At 43.5% G+C, this 16,951-nt stretch overlaps 2 protein-coding genes across 6 annotated transcripts in view; one reads left to right on the forward strand and one right to left on the reverse strand.

Moving 5' to 3' along the window:
- Positions 1 to 263: 263 nt before the first annotated feature.
- Positions 264 to 1,238, reverse strand: LOC308321522 (manganese-dependent ADP-ribose/CDP-alcohol diphosphatase-like; the record flags this gene model as incomplete). The annotated part of the gene is made up of 1 exon (XM_080772453.1): positions 264 to 1,238. The coding sequence occupies one exon, from the start codon at positions 1,236 to 1,238 to the stop codon at positions 264 to 266; it is 975 nt and encodes a 324-aa protein (XP_080628579.1).
- Positions 1,239 to 2,746: 1,508 nt separating this feature from the next.
- LOC308321523 (myelin-associated neurite-outgrowth inhibitor-like) overlaps positions 2,747 to 16,951 on the forward strand; it is a 395,831-nt gene continuing 381,626 nt past the window's right edge. For all 5 annotated transcript variants that reach the window (XR_013964626.1, XM_080772455.1, XM_080772454.1 and 2 more), the window contains exon 1: positions 2,747 to 2,909. The gene's annotated coding sequence lies outside the window, so the exon portion shown is untranslated. The remainder of the gene's footprint in view (positions 2,910 to 16,951) is intronic.

The following is a 16,951-nucleotide window of genomic DNA, read 5'->3' on the forward strand; positions in this document are numbered from 1 at the left end:
GTATGCCCCTCTCCAGGCCGAAGGGAAGGTTGCCCAGAAATATCTATAAATCCACAAATATCCACTAATACTATATGTGTCCCTTTATGCCCATATATGGAGATCCATGATGTCACACTGTGACATTATGGAGATCCATGATGTCACACCTGTGACGTAGTACTGATAGTCTGGCTTCCAAATATCATGATAATATAGGAATGTACTGCACATTGCAATGTGTTTTTGACACAGGCTACAGAAATCCACCAAGTGTTCTGGCATCATGGAAACAGCATCTCTCTATCAGCGATTCTTCCATTGCCTTTCAGAACCATTTTGTCGTCATAAACAGAGACCGTGCCAAAAGCATCGCTGCCAGGGGGAGTCTCAACCACGCCCTCTAAAATGAGGTAGTGCACTCCTGAATCCTTGTCCCTGTGGTATCCACCGTTGTGATCGTGTCCACACATGTAACAGACCACGCTGCCATGGGAGTGTAGAATGGTCAACAGTTCATCATAGTTCCAGGCTAGAGAGAGTGGCGTAGTTGAGCTGGGGTGTACGGGGATATGACTAGCGACAGTGACCCTTTCACTCCTCTCATCGGCCAAGGTCAGAACACTGTCCAGCCAATCCAGTTGCTCCTTACTGAACCCTCCGTTGAACCTCACAAACCTTCTCTCCAGACCTTCAGTTTCTGGAGGACAGTTAGTGTCCTCGTTGTCATTGTGTTTCTTTAAAAGTGTCAGTGCATTACTGTACTCTACACTCGTCTCCTCTCTCCCAATAAGGCTCATATCATAGGGGTCGAGGACAACAAATCGGAACTTAGGGACGGGGCTGAAGTGGTAGGCGTAGATATCACCTGTTTGGGGACCATTGTTCTCATTACAGTGGGTCGAGCTGTTGAGTTTTGAGCTGAACAATGCGGTCCGGCTGAAATTATAGAACTCGTGGTTTCCCCACACATGATGAACTTCAATAGGACTGGAGCTGAATTCGCTCATCAATGTGTCCAGGGCTTGTGCCGATGTCTCATTTTTCTTGTTGACAGCGTCAATTATATCTCCGAGCTGAAGGATAAATTTCGGTTTGACAGCTGACGTGGACCACGTGTCCAGTGCATTTCGTAGGAGCTGTAAGCTGTTTCTGTAGTATCGCTGGTTTGAATGGACGCACCCGTCATCTATGTCAGCATACTGAATGTCTGATACAACCCCAAATGTAAACAGTGGAGTTTGAGAACTGTCATCCATTCCTGTTCTAAGCAGTTTCCCAATGCAGAACACCTATTATGGGGTTATCAGGTGAACAGCTGCATATAAAACAATCTTGTGATGTAATTTCACGATGAGGTCATTACATAATGACTATGACCTTGACTATGACCTTTGGGTTACTTTATACCTACTACTTCTGGTGTATATGAAGCGACCTAAAATCGCCCTATGGTGATTTCAATGCAAATAAAAAAATACATGAACCTGTGTACTGGCACCCTCTACTGAAACTGACGTCAGACACCAAATCAATCCAATCAAGCCTGATGGAATGACAGGTTGTTCACTGGCCACGCACAGGTGTGGGAGGCTATAGGGCTATACATGGCCTAGCTGCACTCATTTCTGCATGCCCAGATCACCACTGCTGCCTGTCTCCCAAACTTAAACCTCCACGCCTTTCCACCACCTTCTGCAACCCTCCAACCTGTGTGCGTCCAAGAACCAACCAACCACACGCATCAATGTTTCAGTAAAGATACCACAAGAGTTCTGTCTCCGCCTCCTCTCCTTATATATGGTCAGCCTGATCCGTGACCATCACCTGTTCACCACTGTCAGTCACTACACCTGAACCGATAACCCAAGACACTTTTTCAAGTAATAATAACACACTTTGAAGATGTTAATGAACAAAACAAATGTTTGGATGCTACTATATGGAATCAATGTGTGTTATCCCTTTTTTCCTTATTATATATAGGCCTACGTTATATGACATTGTAAATGTGTTAAATATTTGTTTTTCTTATTCTTAAATGTTTTTGTTTTCTTTTCTTTTTCTTTTTTTTAATATATGTTTATTGGTAGTAGTTTTCAACAATGTAGTACAGTTTGAACATACCATATATTTTTTACTCCCTCACCCCATCCCTCCCCCCACAGTTATGTTTTTGTTTTCTAACTATATGTTTTGTTATGTATTTTGTATTTGTGGAAACGAGATGGTTCATCTCAATTAAAGGGTTATTCCCAATAAAGAATTTCAACAAATATGCAGTGCAAAAGTGTCATTATAGTGTTACATGTAAAAATGTCTACATATCTGACACTAAAATGTACAGGTGTGAAATATTGTCTTTGGTGTGTGTGTGTGTGTGTGTGTGTATTGATTGATTGATTAACAGTTTGCAAAATTACAGTACATTTCAAGTACAACTCCAAAAAATCTGTTAACTGTGAGTGGACGACACCATAAAGCATTAACACTTACTGTACTGTACTTTAACTTGTACTGATTATTATTGTTCGTGTCATGACACAAACAATATAATGGTTGTGCCATGATTATGCAAGTGCACTAATGGGGATCAATAAAGAAAGTTATCGGTTCGGTTGTGCTCTGGTCCCTAGCATCATCTCTGCATCCCTCCCTCCCCGATCATTCACCATGCATCCCCATCCCCCACACCGTGGCTCAGGGCTGTTCTGTTCCGTTCAGTGTGTGTATGTGTGTGTAGTGTACTAGTCTCTGCAGCCACTGCCAGCCGCTGTAGCGAGAAGACCCATCATCAGATCTGCAACGTTGCGAGGACTCGAGGAGGCAGCAGAACAGAAAGACCTACTACGAGACCTTTAAACAAACAAGAAGTCAGACACAGAGAACCTAAAAAGGAATCTCTTTGTCCAGACCAGCGGCTTCGTACGGTAAGTCCTGTTCGCTACAGCTGTGTGCGGGATGTAATGGATGTCAGCGATGTAAAGGAATGAGTTTGATACTCGGTGGTGGTCGTTTTGTGTGTGCGTGCCCCCCCCTTCTGTATCCTTTCAATTGTCCTCCGTTCGGTAGCTACAGCGGTTAGCTTGCTAACTAGCCTAGCAGCGCTACACGTCAATGTTAGACTTTAATCGGTGCTTATTGTTGCTCGTCATGCCAGTCAAACTGCCCACTGTCGTTGTTGTTGCCACCTTGTCAAAGTTGCGGTCATCCCGTCCTCCCCACCCGGCTTCACTTCACACTGAAGTCCCGGCTGGGAGGATTTGTTGCTAAACTGAGCTAATCTCAGTTAGCTCTTCGGTAATGAACGGTTACCGTTAGCTGTCTGGCTGGCTGTAGCAGCGCGTGCAGCCAGCGGAGACAGACACACAGAAAGAGAGAGGGAGAGAGTGATGCAGAGATGCTACAGCGGGTTAGCAGACACAAAGCTAAATGCTAACTAACATCCACACTCCACTGTCTATTAACCACATGAACCCCCCCCCCCCTATAGCAGCAGCATCCCTGTTCTTCTGGGCACGTTGTCATCATAATAATAGGCGAATATTTGTGGATAATGGGTAAACATTTACATTTGGGGCAATACAAATGCCGTTTATGATGTGGTAGACGGCTCGGCAGAGATAGCCGGTCTACAAAGCCCTGTCTGTTTGTGGGAGAGCTTGTAGATCGGATCCTCTCTATTTGACGTACAGTCGTACACTGAAGTGTAATAGTGGGTTTAAGCGGTTAATTGATCATATTTATACCTTGTCGCAAGAAGCCGTTTAGCTCGACAAAATGACGTGTTTTCAACTAGGGAAAATAAGTGCCGATAGGCTTTGTTTTATTCTCATATAAAATATGACATTTTCTATCGAGCGATATAGTTGTCGCGCGATTAAACTCGTCACAGCTATCTTGACATTTAAGTGTTCTCGCTTTGGATTGGAACTGATGTTCATGTTGCAGCAGAAATATTGTGCGTGTGTGGTGGCATGGACCTGCATCGCATCACAGTTCAGTTGTTATCTACATATCAGTGGACTTTTCAAAATGGTGTCGGATAGAAGCTCGTGTGTGAATGTGGGACCGTTTCTGTCCAACCCAACCATAACCTAACCGCCGTGGCTGTACTGCTCCTTATCTCTGGTATGTGAATGAATGCCAGTCTGATCATGTAGTACGTGCATTTGGATCCCCCCCAACCCAATTATAATAGGTTACCGGCCCACTGTGGCATTTCCATGTCATCTGGAAACATCTTGTGCCATAAGAGAAATTGTGTGGACATGAGAATAAACAAACAAACAAAAAAGCATCTATAAGCCCACAAAGCATCACTATATGACTGACCTCATTCTAAACTTGTAGAATGGTTGTTTGAATAGCCCCAAATTGAAATGGCGTTTAAGTGTTAAAACTTCTTCATTTTGCTGGGGACCCCCTGCATGCCCCTCAATGACCCATGTGGGTCCCTGGACCCCACTTTGAGAACCAGTGTACTAGTGGTGGATCATGGCATGATGGCATGTATTTTATTCTAGTTGTTACCAGAAGTAGGAATCGCATTTAATCACAATTGTGTTGTCTCAATGTTACGACGGTGCAGACCGTCGTAACATTTTTATTACCAGTATGTATCATCAATTCATCATAACACCTATTCGCTTCATATAACCTTACATACATTGTACAAAATATACAGGCGATACTGACCATTAAAGGGATCAGTTCTTTCCTTGTATGATGAGCCCTATCAGCAAAATGAATCCCCTTTGTGATATCTTTCTGGGGATTAATCACCTGCGTTAGTCATTGGTTGCTAATCCTGATTAATTCAAGAATCCCTGTAGTTAAGGGATTTCTCTCTCTGCTAGAGCCACACAACTGCTCTGTTTACAACATGATGGCATCAGATGTGGGATTGTTTTTGTTTGTTTGTGGAAATTATTTGAGTGGAAAGTTGGAAACTGGAAATGAGTTTATTCTGTTATCTTATCTTGACCATCAGGTCAAAATTCGTGTCAGATCCTGTGTCTTGAGACATGATCTTTGACATGATCTAATTGTATAATTAATGTAGTAGTAATACAAATAATGAGTGTAATAACAACATACTCTATTAACTCTACCATACAGAATACAAACTTTACATAGTGAGGCTTTAATGGAACCCAAATAATATACGAAAAGATGTGGTTTGGGTGCACAATGTCTGTGCATTTCATAACATTCCGCTTTAGCATTGTACAAACTACAACTACAAAGAATTACTTGGAATAAAAAAAGATTTGATTTCATATTTGAAATGTCTGCTAAATCAAATCTAGTGTAATATTTTGAAGCCCCAAGCTACAGTTAATGCTTGCACAGAAGCCCCAGTGTGTATTGGTGTGGGTTGCATTGCGTGCAGTCTTATGTTGTTTGAATCGTGGGCTGGACAATGGCAGCCATAAAACTGTCAGACCAGAGAAAAGCTGGAGTCACTTCATGTTCCAGACCCAACAGTTCTGTTACAGATGCTGTCCTCCATCCAGCACTTAATTCCCTTGTGGTTTGGACCACTTAATGAGTTGCTCATCACAGATCAATGAACCAAGTGCTCGTAAGAGTATTTCCACATTCGTTTGGCCATCTTGTCGCACATCATAGTCAGTCAGTCAGTCAAATGCAGGCAAAGCCCCTTCCCTCTGACAAGAACAGATGTTGACTTTTTGTTTGTTCATTTGGGACAGGTAAAGGTGTCAAAGAAAATATTTGGCATTATGTTTAGATGATCAATTTCAGCATTGGAATAGGTGATTATTGTAGGTCTTTAGTACCAGCTGCTTTATAAGCACAGCTGGTCAATGTTCTCTGCGGTGCATTCACGCCCACTTGCTGTAGTTGAGACCATATGTTTCTCATTGGCTGTACAGACAACCTATTGTCCTGATTGGCTGCCTCGTCTCAACCACACACTTTTTGCCTCTAGCCGACCTCTCAGCCATGGGATATAAGGCAGCAGCTGGTAATTGATTTATTTATTTTGAAGTTTCACCCTGAAAGGCAAGCTCAGTGATTTTGAACCAATCAGAACGTCACATTGTGCTGTGCACACACATGCAGATCTGTTTGTAAACAAAGCTCATGGCTTATTTCTAACCTATAATGTTTTCAGATACAGTACATATTTTAGCGTGCTGCTGAAGTTTAAACCAAGTAATACACTGTCTGGATAACATCTTGAATGGGATTAAAAACTGAGAATTTCTGTGATCAGTAGCAGCTGTGTTGGGACGGACGTGCAGAGATTGGAATCAAACAAGTGAATTTAATCAAGCTTCATGTGTAGCTCTACACAAAATCACGCATCACGTTTTAAAATGGGATTTTATGTACTTTTGATATAAAAATGGAGAATAATACACAAATGAAAATGTCCCTGTTGTTTTGGCATCCATTGTTGCATCCATTATGATGACCACGGATATGGTCTAAAAGTGTGAAAAAGTCTTCACTTCATTAGGTCTTTAACTTGTTCTCTCCATTTGTAAATCTGTGAAATATCCATAGAGTATTAAAAAGGATAGAGACTGAACTGGAGCGATAGTCCCCCCCCCCCCCCCTATTAATTTCAGTGGAAGTTGCTCAGTGGCGTTTTGAAGCACCCAGAAGAACAGTCTGGGCCAAAATGTGGTGCCCAAAATGCGGAAGTGCAAACGAGTGCTCAATGTTAAACTCCAGCGGCACAGGGTTTCCTCGTCATAACTCCACGGGTCCGCCTGCAGTCCCACCTCTGACCAGTAGGGCAGAGTGCTTCAACGTTGGAGAGCCTCACTGGGGGCTAGGAAATACCTCTGCATCAGAGGGGTCACACTGGGGATGAGTCATCAATGTGCTGGCAGGAAGCAGACCATGTAAATCCTAACTGAACAGTGAGGTTACTGATGTTACTGTTGTCAGCACCCATCGTTGGGGGGGGGGGGTGTGTGTGTGTGTGTGTGTGTGTGTGTGTGTGTGTGTGTGTGTATGTGTGCTGACCGTGGCAGGTGAGAGATGTAACAGCAGGAAATTGAGAATCAGAGTAAATGGTGTGAGGTCAGGTCCCATAAAATGTCCCTGGGACCCATCTAAAAACCACCCCTGGGTCCTGTGACCCATTACATTTGAAGACCTATTTACATCATAGTACAGTACATGATGGAATATACAACTGTAGTCAAGTCTGTTTATTCTGGGAGATCCTGCCACGTTGAGGAATGTTTCTCATCCCTTAGCTCAGCCGTTCCCAAACCTTTTTGGCCATGCATCCCCTGTTACCTCCTGACCTAGCTGATGCACCCCCCCCACATGGACATGTAAATTGCATAAGCTATATAGAGACATATATTTCCTTTTTATCCACATATATGCACATATATGAACCTGAATATGGCATAATATATGCAGCATAGGCTATATTCTGCATTACTAGGCATATATTGGCATCATTTGTTAATATATTTACAATAAAACCATAGCACCACCATTAGACCCCTTAGAAGCACCACAGTTTGGGAACCACTGTTTAGCTGAATGGATTCAAACTGCTATGTCAGGTAGGAGGCTGGTGGTTAAGGACCTGAAAGTTTCATCTGCACCTGCACTGTCGTCACACAATTTGCCGCTTACGAGCGACTGTTCTGCTTAATAGGATGGACGAATACGATTTAAAGTGGGCACATTATCACATATACGTATCGGGACTCCGTCATTTGCCGCTCTGACTGAGCTCTAAATGAGCTGCATCTTTTCATAGTACTTTTGGAGGACTTGATGTCGGGAATTCAGGCTGAGGTGGACTGCTGTGCTGTATGCTTCTGTGCAAAATTTTAGTTTCACATGTGTTTGTTCGTTTCTTTTTCGTCTTTGATTTGTGTTGTTCTATGTTGTGCGAGAAATCTTTCTAAAGTACAAATCATACAAAAAAATCACACCCATGTGAACTGAGTGGTGCAACTCCCCTCTCCCCCTGCCTCTCTCTCTCTCTCTCTCTCTCTCTCTCTCTCTCTCTTGTGTAATTAGCAGGCAAGTGACACTGGGTGACAAAAATGGGTTACAAAAAGCATGGGATAAACATTTGAGGAAGAGTCCCACACAAAATCAGTGAAAATAACTGATCTAAGAGCTCACAACGCGCACTTTTAGTTAACCTATTTCTGGCAAATTCTGAAAGTGGTTGAATCTGTCTGTGGGTTTTATACTATTTAACCAATGTAAAGTATTTAACAAGAGCTTGTGACTAAATTATACATTGCATCCATTGGAACACATGTTCTTTTTTCCATTAACTGAAAATAAATGGTTTCCTCCCAAGAAGTCCCAGCGGCAGCCAGTGCAAATTATTGTCACTTAATCCAGTGTGTGCAAGCCCTAAGGTGTGTGACAGAAGAGATGTCTTTATAGCCAGGAAGAAGAGATATGCTGTCCCCCAGTGTATGATGCTGCCCTAGATCTAAAATAGCCCATGGGCAGTACAGTGGCACTTGCTGCAGGGTAGACTTGAATGGAGGAAAAAAAAATCATCATGTTCACCGTTGATTTGCATCAGTGATTCCGTAGGCCTTGAAGATGTTGCAAATGTGCCCCCAAGTAACTAAGATTGTAATTATAGTGTAACATTAATCTTAAAAAAATGCACATGGCTGTCAGGTGGCCAAATGGGTGAGCCCGCTGCGAAATGCTTTTGAGATTTTCAAATGGGCCCTGTTCCAGAGAACAAGGCCCAACACACAACAGGGCCCATCTAAACCACTGATTTAGATGTGTCTGAGGCTTTGGATATTTTAGATGACTTGTTTTTGTGATTGAGATAATTCGTTTTGACAAGCTTGGGGTTCGCATTTGAACAATTTGAATCCACTTTTAAAATCTGAATTTGTTAGAATCACTTATCAACATACATACATACATGTGGATAAAGTGGTGATTAAAAATGGCAAGAATTTCCTCCTCAGTTTTATATAATTGTCTCCATCAGGCCGAAGGCATGGGGAGAGAATATGTTTTGCACTCCGTCCGTGTGTGTGTCCGTCCGTGTACAGCTAATCTCTGGCACCGTTAACCTGGTCGATGCCAAATTTTGCACACACACTCCCTGGATGCCATCGATGCACCTCTGCCCCAAATCTTCCAGAACGGCCTGTTACAGCGCCACCAGGAGGCCGACTATTGAAAAACATTTTTTTTGATATTACTCCTCCAGATTCTGTCCAAAAATCCTGCAAATCGTTACACACTATCTCTATAGTCATGTGTTCAAGCCGGATCTGTCCAATATTTCATATTCCATCCTAATTGGATAACATTGGATTTCACGGACGTTCCTAGTCCACTAGGTTGAGGAATATATCCCAAGATAGGTGGATTTACCATTGGGCTAGGGTGGGCTGCAGCCCAGGGGCTTCATAATTTGAAATTGTAAAGTATTGCAATCCAATTCAAGTGAGATTTATGTTTTAGTTATTGCATATTATTTAGTATTATGGTTAAAACATTGAGAGCTTCTGCTCTGCTGTCTGCACTGCAGACAGTGACGCTGTGTTGTGGGGTAGCTGTGGAAACCCCTGCCAATGTTGACTAGTTGTCTGTCTGCCTTTCTCTTTTGGGGGGGCTGGGTACCCCAAAAATTACAGCGAAATTAAAACAAAATACGGCAATTTTCAGCGTGCAATTTACGTGAAATCTTTCACAGACTTTTCTACTAGGCTGAGGAATATATCCCACCCTTTTCACATTGGCCTGTTATAGCGCCACCAACAGGTGGATTTTTGCAAAACACATTTTTGGAACAAAATCATCCAATTGCCATCCAAGGCGTAAGAAGACATGGCACCCTTTTCACATGTGCCCCAAGGGGCACTTTATCTAGTTCGGATTGAAAATAAGCCCACTAAAGAAACACTCCCGGTATGAGGTCCTTGTGTATATTCAAACAGTGTGCGTCCCTTATGACTGCTAACAATAAAAGCATAGTCTTACTTACTCTTTAGAGTGTATTTTTAAACTGTGTTTTTCCCCGATGACTGAAATACCCCTTGCCTTGGGGATTTCAACCAGCCCTATTCACTTGTATTCTATGCTGTGCTGTGTAGTATGATGACGCCCACTGTTTCTGACACGGTGCCCACAGAGCAGATGCCTTGTGGAGGTATTGCGTAGGAAGGGAGGGTTCTATTGTATGTTTTACTAGTGTGTGTGACGTGTGTGTGTGTGACTGTGTGTCATTATTCTATACTTGTGAGGGCCAAATATCCCCACAAATATAGTAGAATTTGATAAATGGACATGGTGAGGACAATTTATCCTGGTCCTCAAAAAATTATTGGTTATCTGGCCAATAACATTTTTAGAGCTATGCCTGATTTATTCTTAGTTGAGCGCTGGTGAGAACAACCAGTGTAAATGGGGCCTTAGACACAAGTTCTGGGTTAGCCCGGGATCTAACTGGGAACCTTGTGGTTTCCATCCGGCCACTCTTCCATGACATTTTGGTGGAGTGTCGGGTCTCCTACTCTCCTACTGATTGATCTCCATGAATTCAAGGCTTCATGATGTGTATAATTTGTGTGCCGTGAACTACTCCTTTAAGTGCTTTCACTTAAGAAAATAGCATAAATAGCAGATCTACAACAAAAACCACACATTGAAATATTGAGAATATGGAGAGAAAAGGTTTCTGCCCAACAATGATGTGTTCTGAATATAGCGGCACGTTGAACTCGCTGACATCCAGCAGCTGTACTGACCAGCTAGCTGGCTGCAGCTCCTGTTGCAGTCAAGTCCAGGGCTACCGGTGGTGCCTGCATGTTTCTCTTCATGAAGTCCCAGTACACTACTCTGCTTGTTTGTGAGTAGGATAGTATGTACTAGGATTCCATTCATGTGTGGTATTTACTAGGATTCCACTTATATGTGGTATTATTATGTTTCACATCCAGATTCCAGATTAATATTTTGTTAGTTTTATATTTTCACTTTTCACATATAGACCGTATAACCACTTAACTACATTATTGCTTGCTAGGTGGTAGCATAAGCACACCTAACCTGTGACACCCGTCAGCTCTCACTCTACGATTCTTCATTTCCAGGGTATTCAGTGAGGGGACTGTTGTTGTGAGGACATTGATCGTTAGCCGTAAGCTCATATCCCTTAGCTCTCTTCATAAACATTGCATGTCCACAGCATGTGAGACAAAGTCACAAATGATTTACGATCGCCGGGATGTGCGACAGCTCACCATGGACAGCGCTCGAAGCTGTCAATGGAGCTGGATTTAAAAGTCCCATAGCTAGTGAGGACGGAGGCTCTCCATAGCAACCGGAGCAATACTAAAAGGTAAATTGACGGTCGCCGCTTTCATATATGGAGTATACGGTTGTCTACAAACATGTACGTAGTTGGCAGATGTCGTAATTTGTAAAAATGGCAAAATATGACTCTTAAAGTCGCTGAAGTGGGACTCATAAAATGTCCCTGGGATTCATCTAAAAGACCATCCCTGCATCCCGGGACTCATTACATTGAAAACCTATTTACATCACTGATCCCTACTAGGCATTGTGCAATTTGTTGTACATTGTCATTCTGTAAATAAATTAATATACAGAATGTCTACTTTCTAACTTTTTATCTCTATTTTGTTTTCTTCTTCAGTTACACATATAGTGTGAAAATGCCTTGCAGTCTATCAATTATCGCAGATAGATAACGTGTTTCGTAATATCATCATTCTCAAGTCCCAAATATGAATTTGTCACAGTATCGTATTCCGTATGGCGAGTTTCTCACATTGTCCCTCCCATGTTCTTTAGTTCCTCTCAGCAATAACATGCGAGCACGCACACGCAGCCCACTAACCCATTACTGGATGTATGAGTCCACACACCGATACCGGTACAGGTAACAGTACTCATTATCTATGTCATTTTAGTTATTTATTTTCTAACCGAGTTGTTAGGTGGAAAGACATGAAGCTGTGGAGACGGTACAATAATAGAGCACTGAGAGACCAAGGAGGAATCCCTTATGGTGGAGTAGGCTGTCAATATGCAATCTAAGATGGACTTCATTGGACTATAAAGTGTATTAACTCGCCCTCTGTAGCATATAAGGGACAAATTCCCCCCATTAAAAAAAGAAAATTATACCCTACCTGTCTATAACAGGGTTATCTGTATGCTGTAGGGGTTCCCAAACTGTGGTACGCAAACGCCTTCTAGGGGGTGCGTGAAATTAAATGGGTAATGACGGTTTTATGGTGTTATTTAGCACAACTGGCAAAATCCAGTAAACCACTGTTGTAAGGAGATGTATAGAGCAGCTGTGGGAGTATACAGCAGCTGCATGTCTCAGTGCAGTGACATTCTGTGATTATTTGCCATAATCGTTTTAAAAAATGTATCATTTTCGGCCAAATACAACAAGACTGGGGGGTGTGTCAGCTAGGTCAGGAGGTGCACAGCCAATACAGTTTGGGGACCATAGGATTGTACTTGTGCCCATGCTTTGGAGGTGTATAGTACATTCTGTGTGGAAAATTTCAGAGAATGAGGCAATCGGCATAAATATGGAATTGATCCCACATAACTGATTATATGATTATAACAAATAATTGTGACCTGGTGATTATGTAAGAATTGTGACAGGCCAACTTGTGGATTGTCTTTCTCACTATTTTTGTGACACCATTGTACAACTGTTTTGTTGGTGGTTGTCCTCATAGTATAATAGCGCTCATCAAACGGATGGATCTTTCTGCTTAGTTAAAACCATCTGTCTGAAGAGAGCTTTTGACAACAACTGTTGTTGGACCTGTTTGGGCCACTGCTTGAAACATAGCTAGTACACATTTGGGAGAGATCGGTGTCAAAGGTTAAGGGCAATCATTGTCACAGCAAAGGAAGCAAAGTTTTTATGAATCACTCAAAATGAGCACACATTCCCAATTTTTTCAACACCTGCGCCATTTGGGTCAGGCCTAGCAGCTCTTTGAGTTGGAACTAACAAGGCAGTTAGACGTTTGCAAGCAAACCCACCAATTTGCCGTGTATATGTTTTTGTTGTTCTCTCTCAAGTATGCCTGGAGCATCCAAAAAGTGGAGTGATGCGAGAAATTGTCTTTATCCCTATTCTTTTTTTCCCTGTCCTTTGTCCTGCCATTCTCTCTCACACACACACACACACACACACACACACACACACACACACACACACACACACACACACACACACACACACACTCTTGTGTTTTGGTTGGTTTAAGGTGATTGTCCAGTGTAGAATGGTCTTTACAATCAGAATTGGTGGTGTGCTGAATGGGGGGCTTAAGCTTAGAATGGCTCTTTTTAATTTTACCCTGGGTGGAGAAAAGGACCCCTGAACACTTCATCATCACCACCTGGCCAAAGGAAAGGGAACACTTGTACCTGTCTGTCAGCCTCAAATATTAACACTTTTTTTGCCAGAGAACTGGCAGATTTTACTCTGAAAAGCCCATCCCTTCCGTTCCCCCCCAAAACCAGGAGGCATAATCTTCCATTCTTACCTCATGCTGGTCACGCTAAAGTCTCTAGAAGCGTTAATATTCCAAGGGGCACGGTGGCGCAGTTGGTAGTGCTGTCGCCTCACAGCTAGAAGGTCCTGGGTTCGATTCCTGCTCGGGACGCTGTGGGCGCTGGCGGCGTGTTTCCTCCTCCCTGTCATCAGTGCCCATACCCGAAGGCGGGGTTGGCGATAGGGCCTTTCTGTGTGGAGTTTGCATGTTCTCCCTGTGTCCCCTAGGGTAGGTACCCTCACAAAAAACATGCAGTAATCCTGGTCACTAAACTGCCTCCCACTGGCCAGCCGGGGCGCCTGATGGAGGGGAAAAGAACTGGTTGGAATAACGTGTTCCTTCCACGCGCTACGTCCAACCAGGGAAACTCCCCCCTGTCAGGTGTAAAGGAGCAACTTGGACACTCAGGCATGAAGGAAGCGTGAGTTCAAGTCCGTTGCTCTCCCCTTGTCCCCCATATATGGGGACTAGGTTGGTGGAGGGTGGAGGATCACATTAGATGATTGACACAGGGGTGAAAAATGGGTTACAAAATCGTGGATAAAAAATATATATATATATTAAAAAAAAGAAGCGTTAATATTCCATTGTCCTTTTGGTCAAAACCATGGAGAGTTCTCTAGATTAGGAGTTACGAGCCATTCTTTTGGAGCTGTAAACAAGGAAGTGAACGGCAGTGCGCATGCATGAAACGGCAACCAAATAATATATATATCTGTAATGTATCAATAGAAAATCACACGTGTGAAGTGAGCGGTGCAACTATACATTTATTGTTAGTTACTGTATTGTAGTGTACTTACTGTACTGTGCTCTGTACTATTATTTGTGGAAAAAGTCTCAAGTCTTTGAAACATCCAGACCACCATGAGCGCGCCCAGGGTTCCCGGCGAGTCTGCCAGTTTCAGAAACGGTGGAGAAATGACAGTTACTGCGTGGGAGTCCTCGAGGGGCCTCCAGGTGGTCCCCGGAACAAACGTGCCCAGGACCCCCATGAACGCGCCCAGGGTGCCTGCCCGGTTCCGGCGAGCCTCCCCGTGGTCGAAACGATGGAGAAATGACAATGTTACCATGTGGGGGTCCTTGTGGGGGTCACCGGAATGAACGTGCCACTGCCCAGGGCTCGTACTGTAGTGTAGTCTGTGCCACTTCACGCTGTGCTGTACTCTACTGTACTCTACTGGCCACTGTAGGGTGTGGGAGCGTCCTTGCTGGGACACGTACATACATACATACATACATGTATACATACATACATGCTTTGTGTGCATGCAAGCATGCAGGACTCTGGAGATAGTTAGTCGTGAATGATCAGCTTCAGTCAGTGTTTTTTAGTTCGTACCTGGAGTTGTGCATTATCTCTGCTGTGCACAGCAGCACAGGGGAACTGTCTTTATATCCATGGTGTTGTTTAGTCCCTTTGCATGTGCGACACAAAAGTACCATGTTTTTGTTTTGGTAATAGCCTACTGCAGGCGCAGCCATGCTGATTCCCGTAATCGTGTTGGACAAAACAAAACCAGCCGGACCAACATTAATGGCTTAATGCAGGACCCGCATTTTCAAACTGTCCACAAATGGTATTGTGTTGTGTTTCTTGCAGCGCGCTGCGTCTGCGCCCGACACTATTGTGTGTGTGTGTGTGCATGCGTGTGGAGGAGGAAGGAGGAAGACTGAAGGAGGCGTGTGTGTGTGACTGTGTGTAGCCTAATGAATGATGATGCAAAGGGGCTTTGCTAGGCACTAGCAGACAACAGAGTTACAGAATCAAACCACTTGGCAACCCAACTACAATACACAAGCTATCTCTGGTGTTGTTCATGACTGCGCTACATAGTGACAGATGTGTTATGCGCTGGATGTTCCTGAGCCGGGCGCACATTAGGGGGAACATGGCACATTGCGTTAAATATTTTATTTAATTTTGACAGCCTTAATATATATATATATATATATGTGTGTATTACTTAAGCAAGCAGAGCGCACAAGTACTGCGATCGGCTGGGTATGTATGTATGTCGGTGTACTCCACCGGCCAATAAGGGACCACTGTTCTTGATGACGTAACTAAAGTACGTTTCAAGGTTGGGTGTGTAGGCCATACATGGCCTACTTGTGTGCTTCTTATATGCTTCCCCCTCCTTTTCCTACATTCAAATACAGACAATACAGTATACAGAAATTCACGGCCAACATAAGTACATGACATTTGGTTTAGGCCGGGGATAGCTGAATGGAGATGGCTTGGTGAATGGAGATAATGAGGGAATGAGGCGAGAATAATTGCTGAGTTGACAGGCTAGGAACCAATCAACTCCTTAGGGGTCGGAGCTGTCCTGTCTCTGTACTAGCCAGAGGGAGAACTTCTGTAATGGGAGAACTATTGATCAGCAGCGATGCCCCATCTCTCTCTCTCTCTCTCTCTCTGTACACCCCCCCCCCCCCCCCCCCCCCCCCCCTCTCTCTACTGTACGTGGTACTGTACTGGCATCTTGGAGTGTGTTTTTAAACCCTCAGGTTGATGCGTTGAAATGCTTTGTGTGACCTAACTAGATTTGGTACAAATCAGACTATACTGCAGTCCCTGAATGCTGGAGTTAATAGTGTGTCTGTGTGACTGTTGATAAAATGGTAGCCTGACACGGCTGACAGTATACTTGCAGTGTGAGTAGATTGAAGCAATAAACCACAAGAGCTGTCAGGTTACTGTGTGTTTTATAATGGCTGAGAGGCGTATACTATTAACGATTAATCCATTAACACCATCGGTGTAAATCACCGTCAAGTTCAAGTGCACGGTCATGTGCCCGAGACGGAGATTGATAATCTCCGTCAAATTAGTGCTATGAAAACTGATCCATCGTCAGCAAGCCTAGATGCGCTTGCTGACGATGGGCACATTTATTAATGGATGAAATAGGCCCGGGCCCTCAAGGTGTTAATAGGATCCATCCCTAAACGGTATGAATAAATACACAATAAAACATGGTCTTTTGTTTAGAGTGTAGACGAGTTGTACTTCAACAGCTATTGCCACATTAGACAAGCACGTCGAGCCTAAAATACAGTCGTATCTTAAATACACACACGCCGAGTTCCAAGTGGATGGATCAAACGTTCTCTGGAGGACACAGACACACAGTGAGATTCTGTTCGTTTATAGACTGGGTGGCATGTGATGTATTGTGGAGGAGTTTTGTAAATGGCAAATAAAACTGCAGATGAGCGAGCGAGGATATCACAGAACGAACCATGTAAACTCGGCCGGGACATGACAGGGTTAGGCCTACATTCATAACAATAGAATGCTTCATGCCTGCCATACCACCATCAAAAGGCTGCCTGTCACTTCACTTCACATGGAGAACAAGTCCACACTGAAGCCCAGCCACTGAATGCACTCGTCAAGG

This window comes from Protomyctophum bolini, assembly GCF_963924005.1.
Source record: "Protomyctophum bolini genome assembly, chromosome: 9".
NCBI lineage: Eukaryota > Metazoa > Chordata > Actinopteri > Myctophiformes > Myctophidae > Protomyctophum > Protomyctophum bolini.